Source organism: Branchiostoma belcheri, unplaced genomic scaffold (genome assembly GCF_001625305.1).
Source record: "Branchiostoma belcheri isolate BF01 breed outbred unplaced genomic scaffold, Haploidv18h27 scaffold168, whole genome shotgun sequence".
NCBI classification, from domain to species: domain Eukaryota; kingdom Metazoa; phylum Chordata; class Leptocardii; order Amphioxiformes; family Branchiostomatidae; genus Branchiostoma; species Branchiostoma belcheri.
Window position 1 is genome coordinate 456,815 of NW_017803135.1, and position 13,133 is coordinate 469,947.

At 41.2% G+C, this 13,133-nt stretch overlaps 2 protein-coding genes across 2 annotated transcripts; one reads left to right on the forward strand and one right to left on the reverse strand.

Annotated features, from left to right (window-relative positions):
• Positions 1–6,456: 6,456 nt before the first annotated feature.
• On the forward strand, positions 6,457–10,873 carry LOC109466468 (zinc finger protein 85-like). Its single transcript, XM_019764189.1, has 8 exons — positions 6,457–6,517; positions 7,120–7,220; positions 7,764–7,852; positions 8,332–8,399; positions 8,813–8,964; positions 9,198–9,293; positions 9,477–9,536; positions 9,778–10,873. The coding sequence occupies exons 1-8, from the start codon at positions 6,457–6,459 to the stop codon at positions 10,378–10,380; spliced, it is 1,230 nt and encodes a 409-aa protein (XP_019619748.1). The 3' UTR covers positions 10,381–10,873.
• Positions 10,874–11,008: 135 nt separating this feature from the next.
• On the reverse strand, positions 11,009–13,101 carry LOC109466506. Its single transcript, XM_019764233.1, has 3 exons — positions 13,059–13,101; positions 12,033–12,900; positions 11,009–11,607 (listed from the first exon to the last, which is right to left on the reverse strand). The coding sequence occupies exons 1-3, from the start codon at positions 13,076–13,078 to the stop codon at positions 11,467–11,469; spliced, it is 1,029 nt and encodes a 342-aa protein (XP_019619792.1). The 5' UTR covers positions 13,079–13,101; the 3' UTR covers positions 11,009–11,466.
• Positions 13,102–13,133: the final 32 nt, after the last annotated feature.

Genomic DNA, 13,133 nt, shown 5'->3' on the forward strand with positions numbered 1-13,133 from the left:
ATTGTTGCAGCACGTGGATATCAGTTGCTCACTATTTCTCCTCGTGGCCATTTAGTAGCACGTGTTTTACATGTACTGTCAAGGGAAATCGGCAATTGTTATTTTCAGATCTAGATGTTCATTTGAATAGTCAGTTAAAAGTCCTTATTTCGACGCTGGATAGGGCCTATTGCACGACAGCACAGATGCTACGTTTGTTGTACAATGGTCTTACAATAGCAGAGTTATTCATGGGAAAGTCGTACATAGATCGTACAAAATTCGGCTGATTTCATACCGTAGATCCTTACTGGCTGTTGATTCTGTCACAGATTGCTTGAAAATTCCACAACATAAAAATCGTACAACGACCTATGAACAAATGTTACCGCGAAGATGCCGCGAATGGTTTAAAACACCAACAAACTTTTCTTGCGGTCAGGTTTGGGCAGTATTGGATAACTGTTGCTGCGTTGTTTTAGAAGGAAGTGGGCGCAGTTTTAGGACGGGTTACATGAGGACAGCCACCCCGCTAACCCACTACATGATGAAAAGGTTTCTCGCGTGTTCAGTGATGGAGAGTTACTAAAGACTTGATGCCTGGTCTGTAGTTTGAAGTGCCAAAACTGAAGGCCGCATGGATGATAGATTGGCAAAAGCGCTTCAAACTGTGATTCACCAATTAATGATGATGAATGCCAGGTAAATCTGCTACTAGCTGCTTTTGGCATTTGGTGATGAGGCAAACATTATCTGACTTATCTGGCATGTATCACTGTTCTTTAGTCGTATGCTGGTTCTACCTACCAAAGAATCACTCCGGACTACTCGCCTACCTTGTTCCTAGGCTATTTCAAACGCTTTAAGTATGACATGATGACGAAAATGTGCTACAAAATGGTAGTATATGTGAAATATCAGACAGATTTCCTCATCCAGAACATTTTCTACCCCCTGGACTAGCATTGGATGCCTTTACCAAACAACGTTTGTACAGTGAAGAAGAGGGCAAATCTAGTGAGGAGTCCAAGCGGAATATTGTTTCCCGATAATAATCGAACAAACCGGAGTGATCATGATGATACACTCCATTTCAGCCTCGAAGTTGAGGAGGCTTTACATTTTTCTGAAGTTGTTCGTTTCACCAGTCTTCTAGCCTGTACAAGACGTCAGAAGCGCCTGGAAAAAGTAGAAATTGGCCAAATTCACAGATTACATGCTGAGAGATGTTGATATTGGTCTGCTTAATCAGTTAATGAGTGCCGCGGGTTTGCCGTACCCGAACCAACTCACCTGGCCTGGCGTGTTATCTGTCTAATTGGTCAATTTCTACTCTTTTCAGCCCCCTCCCGAAGCCTGGTAGAAGCCACCTTTTCTCTCAAGTTTGACCAGAATCGGCTAGTGAAAACCTTTGAGCCACAGACCTTGTAGCCACAGAACCAGTTGTAAGGATACTAAAGTAGTTCTAGTAAGACAATACTGTAAAACAGGCAGTGATAAATGGCAGTGCGCTGACCGCAGTCTTCCCTGACCCAGATTCGACCTGCTCCCGACACGTGCCGGGCCTGCACGTGTGTTTAAAAATAGCAGAAGGTCCTACTTTAGTCCTTGAGTGACGGAAGAGAAGTACTGAGTCTGTTTTGTCCCATAAATCTGGCCGAGAAGTCTTAAAAGCAAGTGATATAAAGCAACGAACGAATACAACTAAATGGGGTATCAAATTTAACAAAAGTTGAGGAACACCAAATGCACATTTACAAATTTCACATCCATTACGATCATGAAGTACAAAGTAGGAGAAACAGATAATAGGTAATTTCTTTGAGAAGTCAAACAAATCAGGAGTTAGTGGTTGCCATGTCTATTATGTCTTTTCAGAAATTTTTAATAGGTGGGTACGTGCATGACTGGTTTAAAGTGCCCCGTGCAGAGGAACCTCTAAACATTGTTGTGAATTCTTGTATCAGTTTTAGGCTAGAAGTTTGTCATGATTCGCCTTAACTGCCTGGTACTGACTGCACTCTACACGTAGAGTTCAGGCTTCGGCGTATTTATCGGTCTTTCATTATTGCAATGATATTTCTTCGCCAGCTAAAAGTATTCGCATTGGCTACTTTCCTGCTAACGATACAGTCTTGCTATTCGAAAGATCAATCAAAAGATTTACTGGACGATTCCACTGACTGAGGCTACCTGAGTAGAACCTGGTGTCCTTGTGACCGCCCTGTGACCTGGTACTTTTTATTTGCCGGCAAACGTATTGGACGCTGTCCTGATATCTTGCCAGTTTCACTGCCAGGCAGTCACCGAAAGATCTAGCTGCGGGAAACTTCCACTGACTGAGGCTTCCTGAGTAGAACCTGGTGTCCGACTTATGGCTTATTTTGACGTGTTTTTAGCTTTCTTTTTTTTGTACTGGTATCCTTTATCCTTATCTATTATTAATTAATGATACTGTCCTGCCAATTTACCACTGCCAGGCAGTCACCAAAAGATCTGCGGGAAAATTCCAATATCTGAGGCTCTCTGAGTAGAACCTGGTGTCCTTGTGACCGCCCCGTGACCCGCCGTCGTGTCGCGGCCCCCCGCTGGGAGTGATTGATGCCACCGGAATCAAACATGACCAGGAACAACTTTTAGTGGGCAGATTACGACTTCTCTAGCAGCAGGTGGTATAGGCTGTCTAAGACAAGAAGAAACTTTAAGTCAATAGAATAATAGCAAGACTTTATACTATATTACTAGTAACGACTCTAAACTGCTGAAGAGGCGGTTTAGCTCTTTCATCTAACACTGCACCGTCTGGCCATCAGCCATTAAAAGTGTTTTATAGTCTTCAGACATAAAAAGAAGGAAACGAATGATCACTCTATTAGCAGTCATAAACTTTTTATAGACCTTACAGGAAACAGTTTTTGTGTAACTTCAGGTGATCTTTGATGATTGTCTGGAGATTTGGACTCAAGTTTCAAGACACAATCGGCAAGTATCGGCAGGGGAGTTAATCTGTCATCATTAAGTCCCGATGGCGAATGGATAAACAGAAGGTTCTACCCTTTGGCTTGAGTGTGAGTCTTTTAGCGGCATCTGAAGAATGGAATAGTATCAACCCACAGGAGTTGCTACGTGCAGGTTTGAACGTATTCATTGTGTTTCCCGAGGCCAAAAGTGGACACCGTGGCGAATATGCACGTAGGCTTTTGACAGGTCAGATGATCCATTAGTATTAATCCTTAGTCGAGGTTATAGTGTCATTTAGCACCCCTAGGCTTCTTAGTCAGATCTGTTATCGGGGGTGTCACTATTGTTCTGGTCTGTAGAGGCTGGTGGTACAGTTTGTATTTTTATTGAGATCTGGAGAAGACAGAGGGAAATTGTATTGTTACCGGATATAGCTTCTTAACAATCCAGTTATTATAAACCTTCGTCTAGATTCAATCTACCTTTTTGTACGAGAGCACCACACGAATTGTTCCGCTGAGACGTTTTCCCTGACACTTCCTCCCAAGGCGTGTTCCCCCCGGGGATGGCCTCGGTACAGCAGGTTGTCTCCAGTGACAATATCACACAAAGCTTCAAACCGCGCTGCGAACAGGACGTCAGAATCATGGGCTCCCTTCGGACACCCCTCGCCCCTCAGCCGCCGGTGCTAACAGCGAACCTACCACGGCAACAGGCCAGAGCCGGCACCTTCACGCGGCGCACTTCGACTCCATGCACATGATTCTGGCCAAATGGTGAGTTCGCTTGAACATATATGTTTACATTAGGGAACTTTTCCGGAATTTTTGGTACAATTTGGCGATTTTATTCATTCCATAACTTCCTCCTAAATACACATGATTCTGGCGACATGGTGAGTTCGCTTGTATATTTAGTTATATAAGTAGTACATACGTACATTGAAAAACGTTTTGGGCAATTTTTGTACAATTTGGCCATTTTTTATTCAATAACTTCCTTCTAAGCTAGATGCTTAATATGCATTAAGAACTTGTGTGGCTTTATAATCATTACATGTATAGGTATATGTATGTGTCTACATATATTTGAAAAAGTGTATATTCAAAAACGTTTTAGGCATTTTTTTGTACAATTTGGTGTTTTTTTAATTCAATAACTTCCTCCTAAGCTATATTGTCAGTCTATTATGAATTAAGAGCTCGTATGGGGTTTTCATCACACATGAGATATGCATGTATATGTAACGTTATATGTGTACACACAATAAAATACAGTATATACACAGTATACATACAGCAAAATATTTTCGTACATACAACAAAATAGTTATGTTAATCCTCATCATTAACACATACATTTCTAAAGCGTACATTTACCGTGCCTAATTATAAAGCTAGCCTGCTGCAAAGAATTCCATCCTACATTCTGTTCGTCTTTTCAATTGCTTTCTATATTTATTAGGTTTTGCCGCTAGAATTATTAACTGTAATAAAGGAGGGCACTTTTTTTATATAAACGAATTATTGTTGGGGAAACGAGAGAAAGTGCGAATTATCATTGAACAAAGCCGCTTTGTGTTTAAATCCAGTTACCTTAAAAAGGCACTCAGTGTCCACAGAAAATGGGTTTGGTTCTAACAATAGATGAAGATGCCGCCTCACAACGTCTTATCTCTGTATCCGCCTTTTAATATCTCTGTCTTTCCCAGGAGACGTAATTTTGATCTCAGTAACGAAATAGAAATGCTGAGAAAGTTGCAATTGTCTTTCTGTTGCGGGGCAAAATGGTGTTTTCAACGACTTTAAAAGAGTGTAGATAAGTCCTTTCACTGAATGTGATTCTCGCACCTGGAATTCGTTTGATCTCTACATGCGCTGGACAAGTTTCAAAAACTGAGAGTAGCCTCCACCAGGTTTTCCCAAGGGGTTATAGATAGTAGAATTGGCGGCAAAAATAGGACCAGTAATTGGTCAGGAAAGTGAGCCGTGGTATCTAAAGGTGCTCATAACATAATTGAACTCTATGGTTCCTAAATTCCTTTGGCCAATTATTCTCCCCGTTTAGCTAAAGTTGACTATTTTCCAGTTAGCGTTGTTAGTCTGATGAGGACCATCACAGTATTTCATTTCATTTAAATCTCAACAAAAACTCTATATTGTCATACACCTGTGTTAAATATTGTCATACACCTGTGTTACAAAAACACACACAGGTCCCCGTAACTCTATATCTACATGGGGACACATTTGCTCTCGAGTTACTGGTGCCATCCTTTGTAGTTTCCGCCCGCTCCCGTGCCCAGCGACAGGGAGTGGGCAGAAACTACGAAGGATGGCACCCAGGCTATTAAGCAGTACCTTATAAGGCTTCCCCTCGTGTATCCTGGCGATGTGTTTTTTGAGGTTGGTTGTGCTGACAAACTGGTCACTGCAGCCGGCCCACGTGCAACTGGGGATGGACACAAAAACAAAAGTACATGTACATGTACTATAATAATTGTAAATTTGTAATTGACCTCCAGCTCTGACCATCAAAATTTCTTCAAATGTTGCTGTTGCTTTGTATGCACAGTTTAAGTCTTGTCTGCGTGTTATGTTGAGTGTTTGTTATGTTACATATGTGTGTACACTGTGTTTCTAATGAATCCAGGAAGCGTAGATTGGATTTTCAGTCGAAAATTCCGGTGAGTCAAATTTATGAGTTGGAGAACAGTTTAAATTTTTCATAATGTAGATTGGATTTGTATGTCAATTTAATGGATTTCAAATAAAACATTAGTAGTAGTAACTGACATGCATGTCAACAGAATGTACTGCACCTGAGTGAAATCAATGATGTGTTGTGACTTACAGTATGTAAGGTATGCTCGCGACGCGTCGATCTATTCAAGGACCTCCTTTGCCTACTGAAAAGTATAAACAGTAACAAGATAGGACTGGATAGTCTATGTCGTCAGACTAATTAAGTTGTACGAAAAAGAACTGCAGGATTGTAAAGTCTAAAATTCAGAGCCAAACATCGTAATGGAGTAGAATCGTCAGTATCACGCATTGATATCTGCACATCAAACTCAACCGCAGCTTTGATCGAGGTTAGTTAAAATTGCTTTCAAGAAATCAAAGGCCTTCTACACAACGGTTGGCATTAAATGAGATTTTTGTCGAGTTTTTCTTCTTCCTTCCGTAACAACAATGCGGTCTGTACACGCGGCTGTAGTGATTCGTATATGTGCTAATATCCGGTATCATTGAATTTCGTACAGAAAAGACCAATATTAAAGTTTTCATTATCACTTTTTGCTTCCCATAGAAACTAGAAATAAGAGGCCCGATAATACTAAGAGGAGCTTATCATACAAATCCGCCCGAAACTTTGATATCTACGTGGGTTTCTCTATAGGTTGAATTACACCATACTTAACGACCGGGCCTGACAACATTAAACAAAGACACTGCTGGATTAGCCTCTACCAGGCACCGCGGATCGCTGGAAAAATAGTAGAAGTTGGCCGAAATGGATGGTATACCAGAGAAGATAGATCCAAGCGACCTTCTATGGCCCGGGATCTTCTCTGGTATACTATATCCCAATTTCGGCCAAGTTCTACGCGGTGCCTGGTAGAGGCTACTGCTGGATTACTGTGCCCGTATCTTGCTAAGGTGGGCCATTGTTAACAGGTAACTTTCCGTGTTGTCTGGTTTTGTGCGACAAAAGCTAGCCCCAGCTGTTCTGAAAAGGGATCGAGATTTCAACCGTCAGGTGACAAGAATGAAAAGATGAAACGCGAGAGGTGACGTCAACAATAATTTTCGGATAAATCAGTAGGGACAGTGCCGTATTGAGTACATAATCCGTCTGGCGAAGAAAAAGGACAGAGCCCAATTACAGCTTGGCCTACCAGCTTGTATAAAAAAGTGTTTTCTTACTTACAATCTACTCGGTAGTTGTTACGGAAGGAAGAAGAAAAACTCGACAAAAATCTCATTTAATGCCAACCGTTGTGTAGAAGGCCTTTGATTTCTTGAAAGCAATTTTAACTAACCTCGATCACTCGTGCAAATACAAAGCAACAGCAACATTTGAAGAAATTTTGATGGTCAGAGCTGGAGGTCAATTACAAATTTACAATTATTATAGTACATGTACATGTACTTTTGTTTTTGTGTCCATCCCCAGTTGCACGTGGGCCGGCTGCAGTGACCAGTTTGTCAGCACAACCAACCTCCCATCGCCAGGATCCACGGGAGCGGGCGGAAACTACAAAGGATGGCACCCAGGCTAGTACTGCTTACCGTAAATCACGAAACTGTTGCAGTGTTTTCAGTTTTGTGGCTTTTGGTCCACCTCACTGCAACTACGTTTTCCTTTTATGACTACTGACTAGTACTGTACTACAGAACTGAATACAGCACACCTGTGTCTAAAATTGCATTACCACAAGAGATGCACATAAGGCCAAAGTTGGTTCTCGGAGAAGCGACAGGGGAAAAAAATGAAAATAAAAACAGGTCTAGCTATAGGCATCCTATTATAGGCTTAGTCAACACAAAAGGCTGGGTTAAAATTTAAACATTGAATTTTGAACTTTTAATCAAACCACTGCAATGATAGATGCAAGAATCAGAAAAAATGAAGAGGCGAATCCGAGAACCAACAAATTAAATTGGTGTGGCCTAAAGTTCACATTACCGGTACATGAAGCCTATCTCCAGCATTGTTACAAAAAGGGAATCCATAACTGATACCACAAGAAGTCTGGTTGGTCTATTGATTGATTGATGAACTGATTGACTGACTGATTGATTTTTGTGTTTCCACAGTGCACCTATGGTGAATGTACCAAGGGTTTCCAGAAACATCGTCAGCTCAGGATCCATGAGTATGAACACACAGGCGTATTACCCTTCCCGTAAGTTTGCTCTCTGCCATACAAGAGGGTTTGATCCCGAGTAGTACCCGGGACATGTCTGGACATGCGCCCCGACATTGTGCCCTTGGGAAAGGCACTTGACACGACTTTCCTCACTCTGGCCAAGTGTGAATGGGTACCTAACTTCGGTTAAGGAAAGTCTTATTGAGATCACCTGGTGGCGCCAAATGGCAGCCGCACAGACCCTTGCAATAGTTCCACAAAAAGTGTGTGGACCTAATATGTTATATGTATCATGTGTATCATCTGATTGTAAACCCTGCATCAGTTCAACACTTAAAGGCTGCGATTGCACAGGTGTTAGGAACATGCCTACATGCAAATTGGGGAGAGGACTAAAGAGACTTGGCAACTAAAATGGGTTTGGTAAAAAGGGCTAGTACTTTATTATAAGTTATAACTTATATGTATGAAGTTTGCATTCTTACCTTCTTTTTTTCTAAATTCCATTTCTGCAGTTGTGAGAAATGTAACAAGAGGTTCCTGCTTCCCAGCAAGTTAAACAGACATTTAAAAGTCCATGAAGGTGAGAGAATTCTTAAAACTTAAACCTTTCATGTTTTTGTAGTTCTGTACTTTGACTATCTCTTTTCTAAATATGGTACACTGTTGTGTCTGAAACCAGAGCAGTGGCCAAGAGGGTAGAGTGTTTGGTAGAGTCATACCAAAGACTCAAATGGCACATACATACAATACTGCTTTCTCTCAGCACACTTAGCACTCAGCAATTGGGAGTTGAACACACACTACTACCAGTGGACAAGCCTCCTGCTGTAGTGGCCTGTGTGTACAGGAGTTGAGATTTGAGAGTATGAGAGTTGAACACACACCACTACCAGTGGACTAGATCAGAGGACACTGGGCTATGCATGCTCTACCAAGTTGTTCCCCTCCATTGTCTTGATTGCTGTATATGGACAGACTTTTGTTGTTTCCTAGGGTACAACTGTCGCCTACAGGACTGCGGCGCCACCTTTGACAAGTGGTCGGTACTGCAGGCACACATGAAGGAGAGGCATCCGCACAACACAAGTAAAATTTGCATAGGTAAGGGGATCAACAACAGTTACTGCAAACGGTCTTACACTAAGGTAAGGGGATCAACAACAGTTACTGCAAACGGTCTTACACTAAGGTAAGGGATCAACTCCTATAAAGGTAAGGCGTAGCTTTCATACATTCTACTCAAATACTCGTGCCTTGCAACCATGAACGTGTGTCTTACTATAATGTAGTAACATGTTGGTGAGGTGTCATAATTTTGTGTCCAGGAATAAAGTAGAAGAAATCGTTTTTACTAAACTTTATTTGCTCGCATCCACAGATGTCTAACCTGAAGACCCACATCCAGAGTTACCATGAGTCCAGACGTCCCTTCAGCTGTACCCAGCAGGACTGTAGTAAGACATTTGCGCATGAGGTAAGCTTCTAACACTAATAACAAGTATGCATCTGTATTTTCTTCTGGATACATAAGTATTCTTTTGGGTGTCTAAGCTTTTTCTCTGTGTGTGTGTCTATGATAACTCTAACAAAGTTGTTCTGTAATTTTGAGTGTTTTGTTTTCTTGATAAATGTCCACCCACTTTTTTATCCTCCTTAGATCTCCTTGAGGAGGCATGTGAAAGCAGTCCATGATGCCAAGACAAGTCTGCCACCTAGGGTAGGTTCAAGTCTCTGGTTAAAGTTTAAACTAAAAATAGTTTAGTTCATTTCACCTCAACTAAGTCTCGTACAGTGGTGTAATGCCTGATTGAATTACATCAAGTGATTCCTTTCACAGTTCCAGTACATTCACAGAACATGAAACGCTTTCCAGGGGTCTGGACAATCCAACATTCACTCAGTCTGAAAACTCCCATTCCTTGTTTCTAAGCTATTTCTATCCATTCTTTTCCCTTCAAAAGCCCAGAAAGGTGGGGAAAAGGAAGAGTAACTTCGCTTCTCGGCTGACTGGATACAAAGAGAAGAAAACACCAGCAGAGAAAAACACACCCAGCGAGGAGGAAGACTCAATAAACCCTGCCTTACTTCTCCCTGAAGAGGAACACACTACATCAGGCACTAGTGCCCCCTGTGGAGACCTGTGTGAAATGCAGGCTGACACTTGTCATGGAGAAGACAGCAGCACAGATTCTGCTACAGACAGGATAGCAGAAAATCGTCAAATACTCACTGAAGACGCTGCGGAAGGAAGTCTTGTCATTGGGACTTTAGAAACAGTAGACAATGTTGAGGAAGGAGACAGGTTAACAGAAAGTCCTCAAAAACCTACCAGGGAAGAAGACATTGCAGGGGATAGTCTTGTCATTGGGACTTTAGAAACAATAGACTATCTTGAGGAGAAAGGCTGTACAGATGTTGGTAGTAGTGAAACTACCAAGGATCCAGCTACAGCTAATACTAGTAGCTGTGGTGAAACTACGGAGGTCAAAAGGTCGGAGGTCAAAGGGTCAGAGGGTAAAGGTGAATCATCAGAGGAGGTCCAACTGAGAGTAATGGCATGACAAGACGGTTCATCAGAAGTCTTTGGAAGTTGTTTTTTTGTTTCGTTTTATAATGTTCAGTTGTACTGAAGGGGTACTTGATAGTTGTGCAATTAGGAAAACCCTCTGTGACTATATCCAAACTTTGAAAGTTTGCAAGGATACTATGTACATGTATCTTTGATAAAGGGTATACCTATGTGGAGACAATTTTTGTTTAATTTATAATTTAATTTATAATGAAATCAGAATGATGCAGAGCCAAACAATTATTACCTGCAAGATATGTATTATTTTTTCTTATCAATCTTCTCAAATTTTTACAACTCTATCAAACCATGGATACTTTGTTACCTTTCTACATTCATCTATCAAATGTTACAATATGTATTGTAAAGTAAAGTGATTATATACAATGTATCATGATTATATACCAGGAAATATTTTACACCTTCCTGTTCCATGTTTACTCAATACTTTTGTATGTTGTACAACTGATTGGTTGATATTAAACCGTTCCGTCAGGGGCAACAAATCTGATTATTAGTTGGAACTATTCTTTTGTTTTGTATGTATGTTTGTCCAGAGTAGGTTGACAGCACGTGGGTGGGGGAAGATTGACAGGCAGTACGAAAGGAGCCAACAGGAATTCAGCATACATCTACACATTTATTGTTTTTATTCATATACATAATGTAGATGTTAATGTATGATCGTCTTTATTGACATATTCCAAGAAACTATTTTATTCTGTAGAGCAGCATAAAAAATTCAAGCAGATACAAGATTGTTCACATAGCCAGTAGGTCCCTTAGGTTTAGAATATGTACTACTAGGCAAGGGATAGATTATATGCAGTTTTTAAGACCAGCGATGACAGTGGTTTTTGTTCTCCGGGCTATACCAATTTAATTCCTTGGTTAAATGCAATCGTTCAAGTCAATTTGCAAGTGGCCCATTGGATGCTGTCTGACCAATAAAAGTCCACCAAAAACTTTTCACGATTTACAGCTAGTAGTAGTACAATAAATTCTCGAGTCATAATTTCTTGTGTCCATTTGTGGTACCTCAGACAAAAACAATGTGTCTGAAAAAGGTCCCTGGTGTTTATTTCTTCTTGCCCATACTGGCGTCCTTGTCTGACGCTGGCCTGATCACACAGTTGACTGCAGTTCCCTTCAGTATAGGAGGAGTCTGGTACACGGCTTTGTTAGTCAGCGACTTCAGAATGTTGTCTGCTAGCTTCACCTAAGAGGCACATTCAAGTGTTTACCATTGAGAAAACAACATAAAAGAACAAGTTAAGTTCAAAATTTGTTCCCACACCTGTACATGCTACATAATAATTTCATGAACACACAATGTTTCACATGATCTACTCTAGCCCAACAAAATACTACTATTTATTCTTACCCAAGCATATTCATATATAAGGTGACCAGCCCCTCCAACTCAGTCCTGTCACTTGCTACATAATGTAACCCAACACAATTATAGCTATCACACATTCAGTGACCATGCTGACTGCCCTCTGGTTCAGGTCATTGACCTTATTTGTTTGGAGAAGTAGTAACAGAATGATTTCTTCATTATTAAGTGTTATTAGCTGGTGTGTTACGCCGAAAGGCGGTTATACCGGCTATACAGATACAGATTAAGGTAAACATAATTACCATATCGTCTGTTGTTTTCTTACTATTCCTGGGATTACTGATGGAAATCTTGACGACAGACTTTTTCTCAATGAAACTGTCGATCTTGTGAACCTTGTGTGAGAGGTCGTGTTTCGTGATGTCCGCGGAGAATTTCATGGTGTGCACAGCCCCCACTCCTTTATTTGCCTTCTTCTCTTCCCTCAGTTTTGCTCTCTCGTCCAGTAGTTGTTGTGGAGTCATGAGTTGGTAGGCTGGATAAGGTTTCGCCTCTGCGTCGATTAGAACTAACCTAATGCCACTGTTTTCAGGATCATTTGTCAGTTTCAGAGCATGGACGCTGTGCACAGCGCCCATGCTCTTTCCCTCCTGGTCAAAAAGGTGGATGGTTCCAGGCCTGATCCTTTGCCCAACAGCATCTAAAGTCTTGATCTTCACATTTGAAGGAAGTTTGACTTCTGAATGAGGTCTGGTAGAGCTATGATCGCTGTCATTGGTCGATGTGGATGTGGAAAAACTATGGCAACCAATGGGAAAAGTCTTGCTAACGCTGTTATTGGTCGATATGAATGAGGAAAACCTATAACAGCCAATGGGAAAGGTTTTGCCAATGCTGCCATTGGTCGATGCAGATGAGGACAAACTACGACAGCCAATGGCAGAGGTTTCGAGACAATCATATTTCAAAGTTGTGACGTTTCTTCTTCGCCACCAGAACATGTTGGTTGCTTGCAGAAGTGTTGTTTCATTATAATAATTAGATTTAGATGGTAAGAGTCTTGGGCAAGAAGAAGAGGTGCTGAAAAACTGAACTGGCTTCAAAGTCCACGGAAGACTTCTGTGTTGAACTTGGAAGGTTCTAGTGCAGATGAATGCCATCAGCTTGTGTCTGAAACAAATATTAGGGCACATTGACATAAATTTGCAAAAACAGCATAGCGTAGCTGTACCTGAAACAGTTATCTGATGTTTCTCATTGGTGATAATTGTCTTAGAGGACGTAAAATAAGTCAAAATCGGACAGAATGAACTTGAAGTGTGATTTACCTGCACATGGGCGCCGCCATCTTGGTTTCGGAGTGATCGGCAATCCTCGGAACAGTTCGGGGAATTTCCGAAGAT

Bases quoted from the DNA above. Each gene is read 5' to 3' on its own strand.
- LOC109466468 (XM_019764189.1), top strand. From the start codon at position 6,457: ATGGATGGTATACCAGAGAAGATAGATCCAAGCGACCTTCTATGGCCC. The intron at 6,518-7,119 runs GTATACTATATC...GTCCATCCCCAG, and splicing joins ATGGCCCGGGATCTTCTCTG to TTGCACGTGGGCCGGCTGCA. The intron at 8,965-9,197 runs GTAAGGGGATCA...TCGCATCCACAG, and splicing joins GCAAACGGTCTTACACTAAG to ATGTCTAACCTGAAGACCCA.
- LOC109466506 (XM_019764233.1), bottom strand. From the start codon at position 13,078: ATGGCGGCGCCCATGTGCAG. The intron at 12,901-13,058 runs GTAAATCACACT...TATTTGTTTCAG, and splicing joins ATGGCGGCGCCCATGTGCAG to ACACAAGCTGATGGCATTCA. The intron at 11,608-12,032 runs GTAATTATGTTT...TGTGCCTCTTAG, and splicing joins AGAAAACAACAGACGATATG to GTGAAGCTAGCAGACAACAT.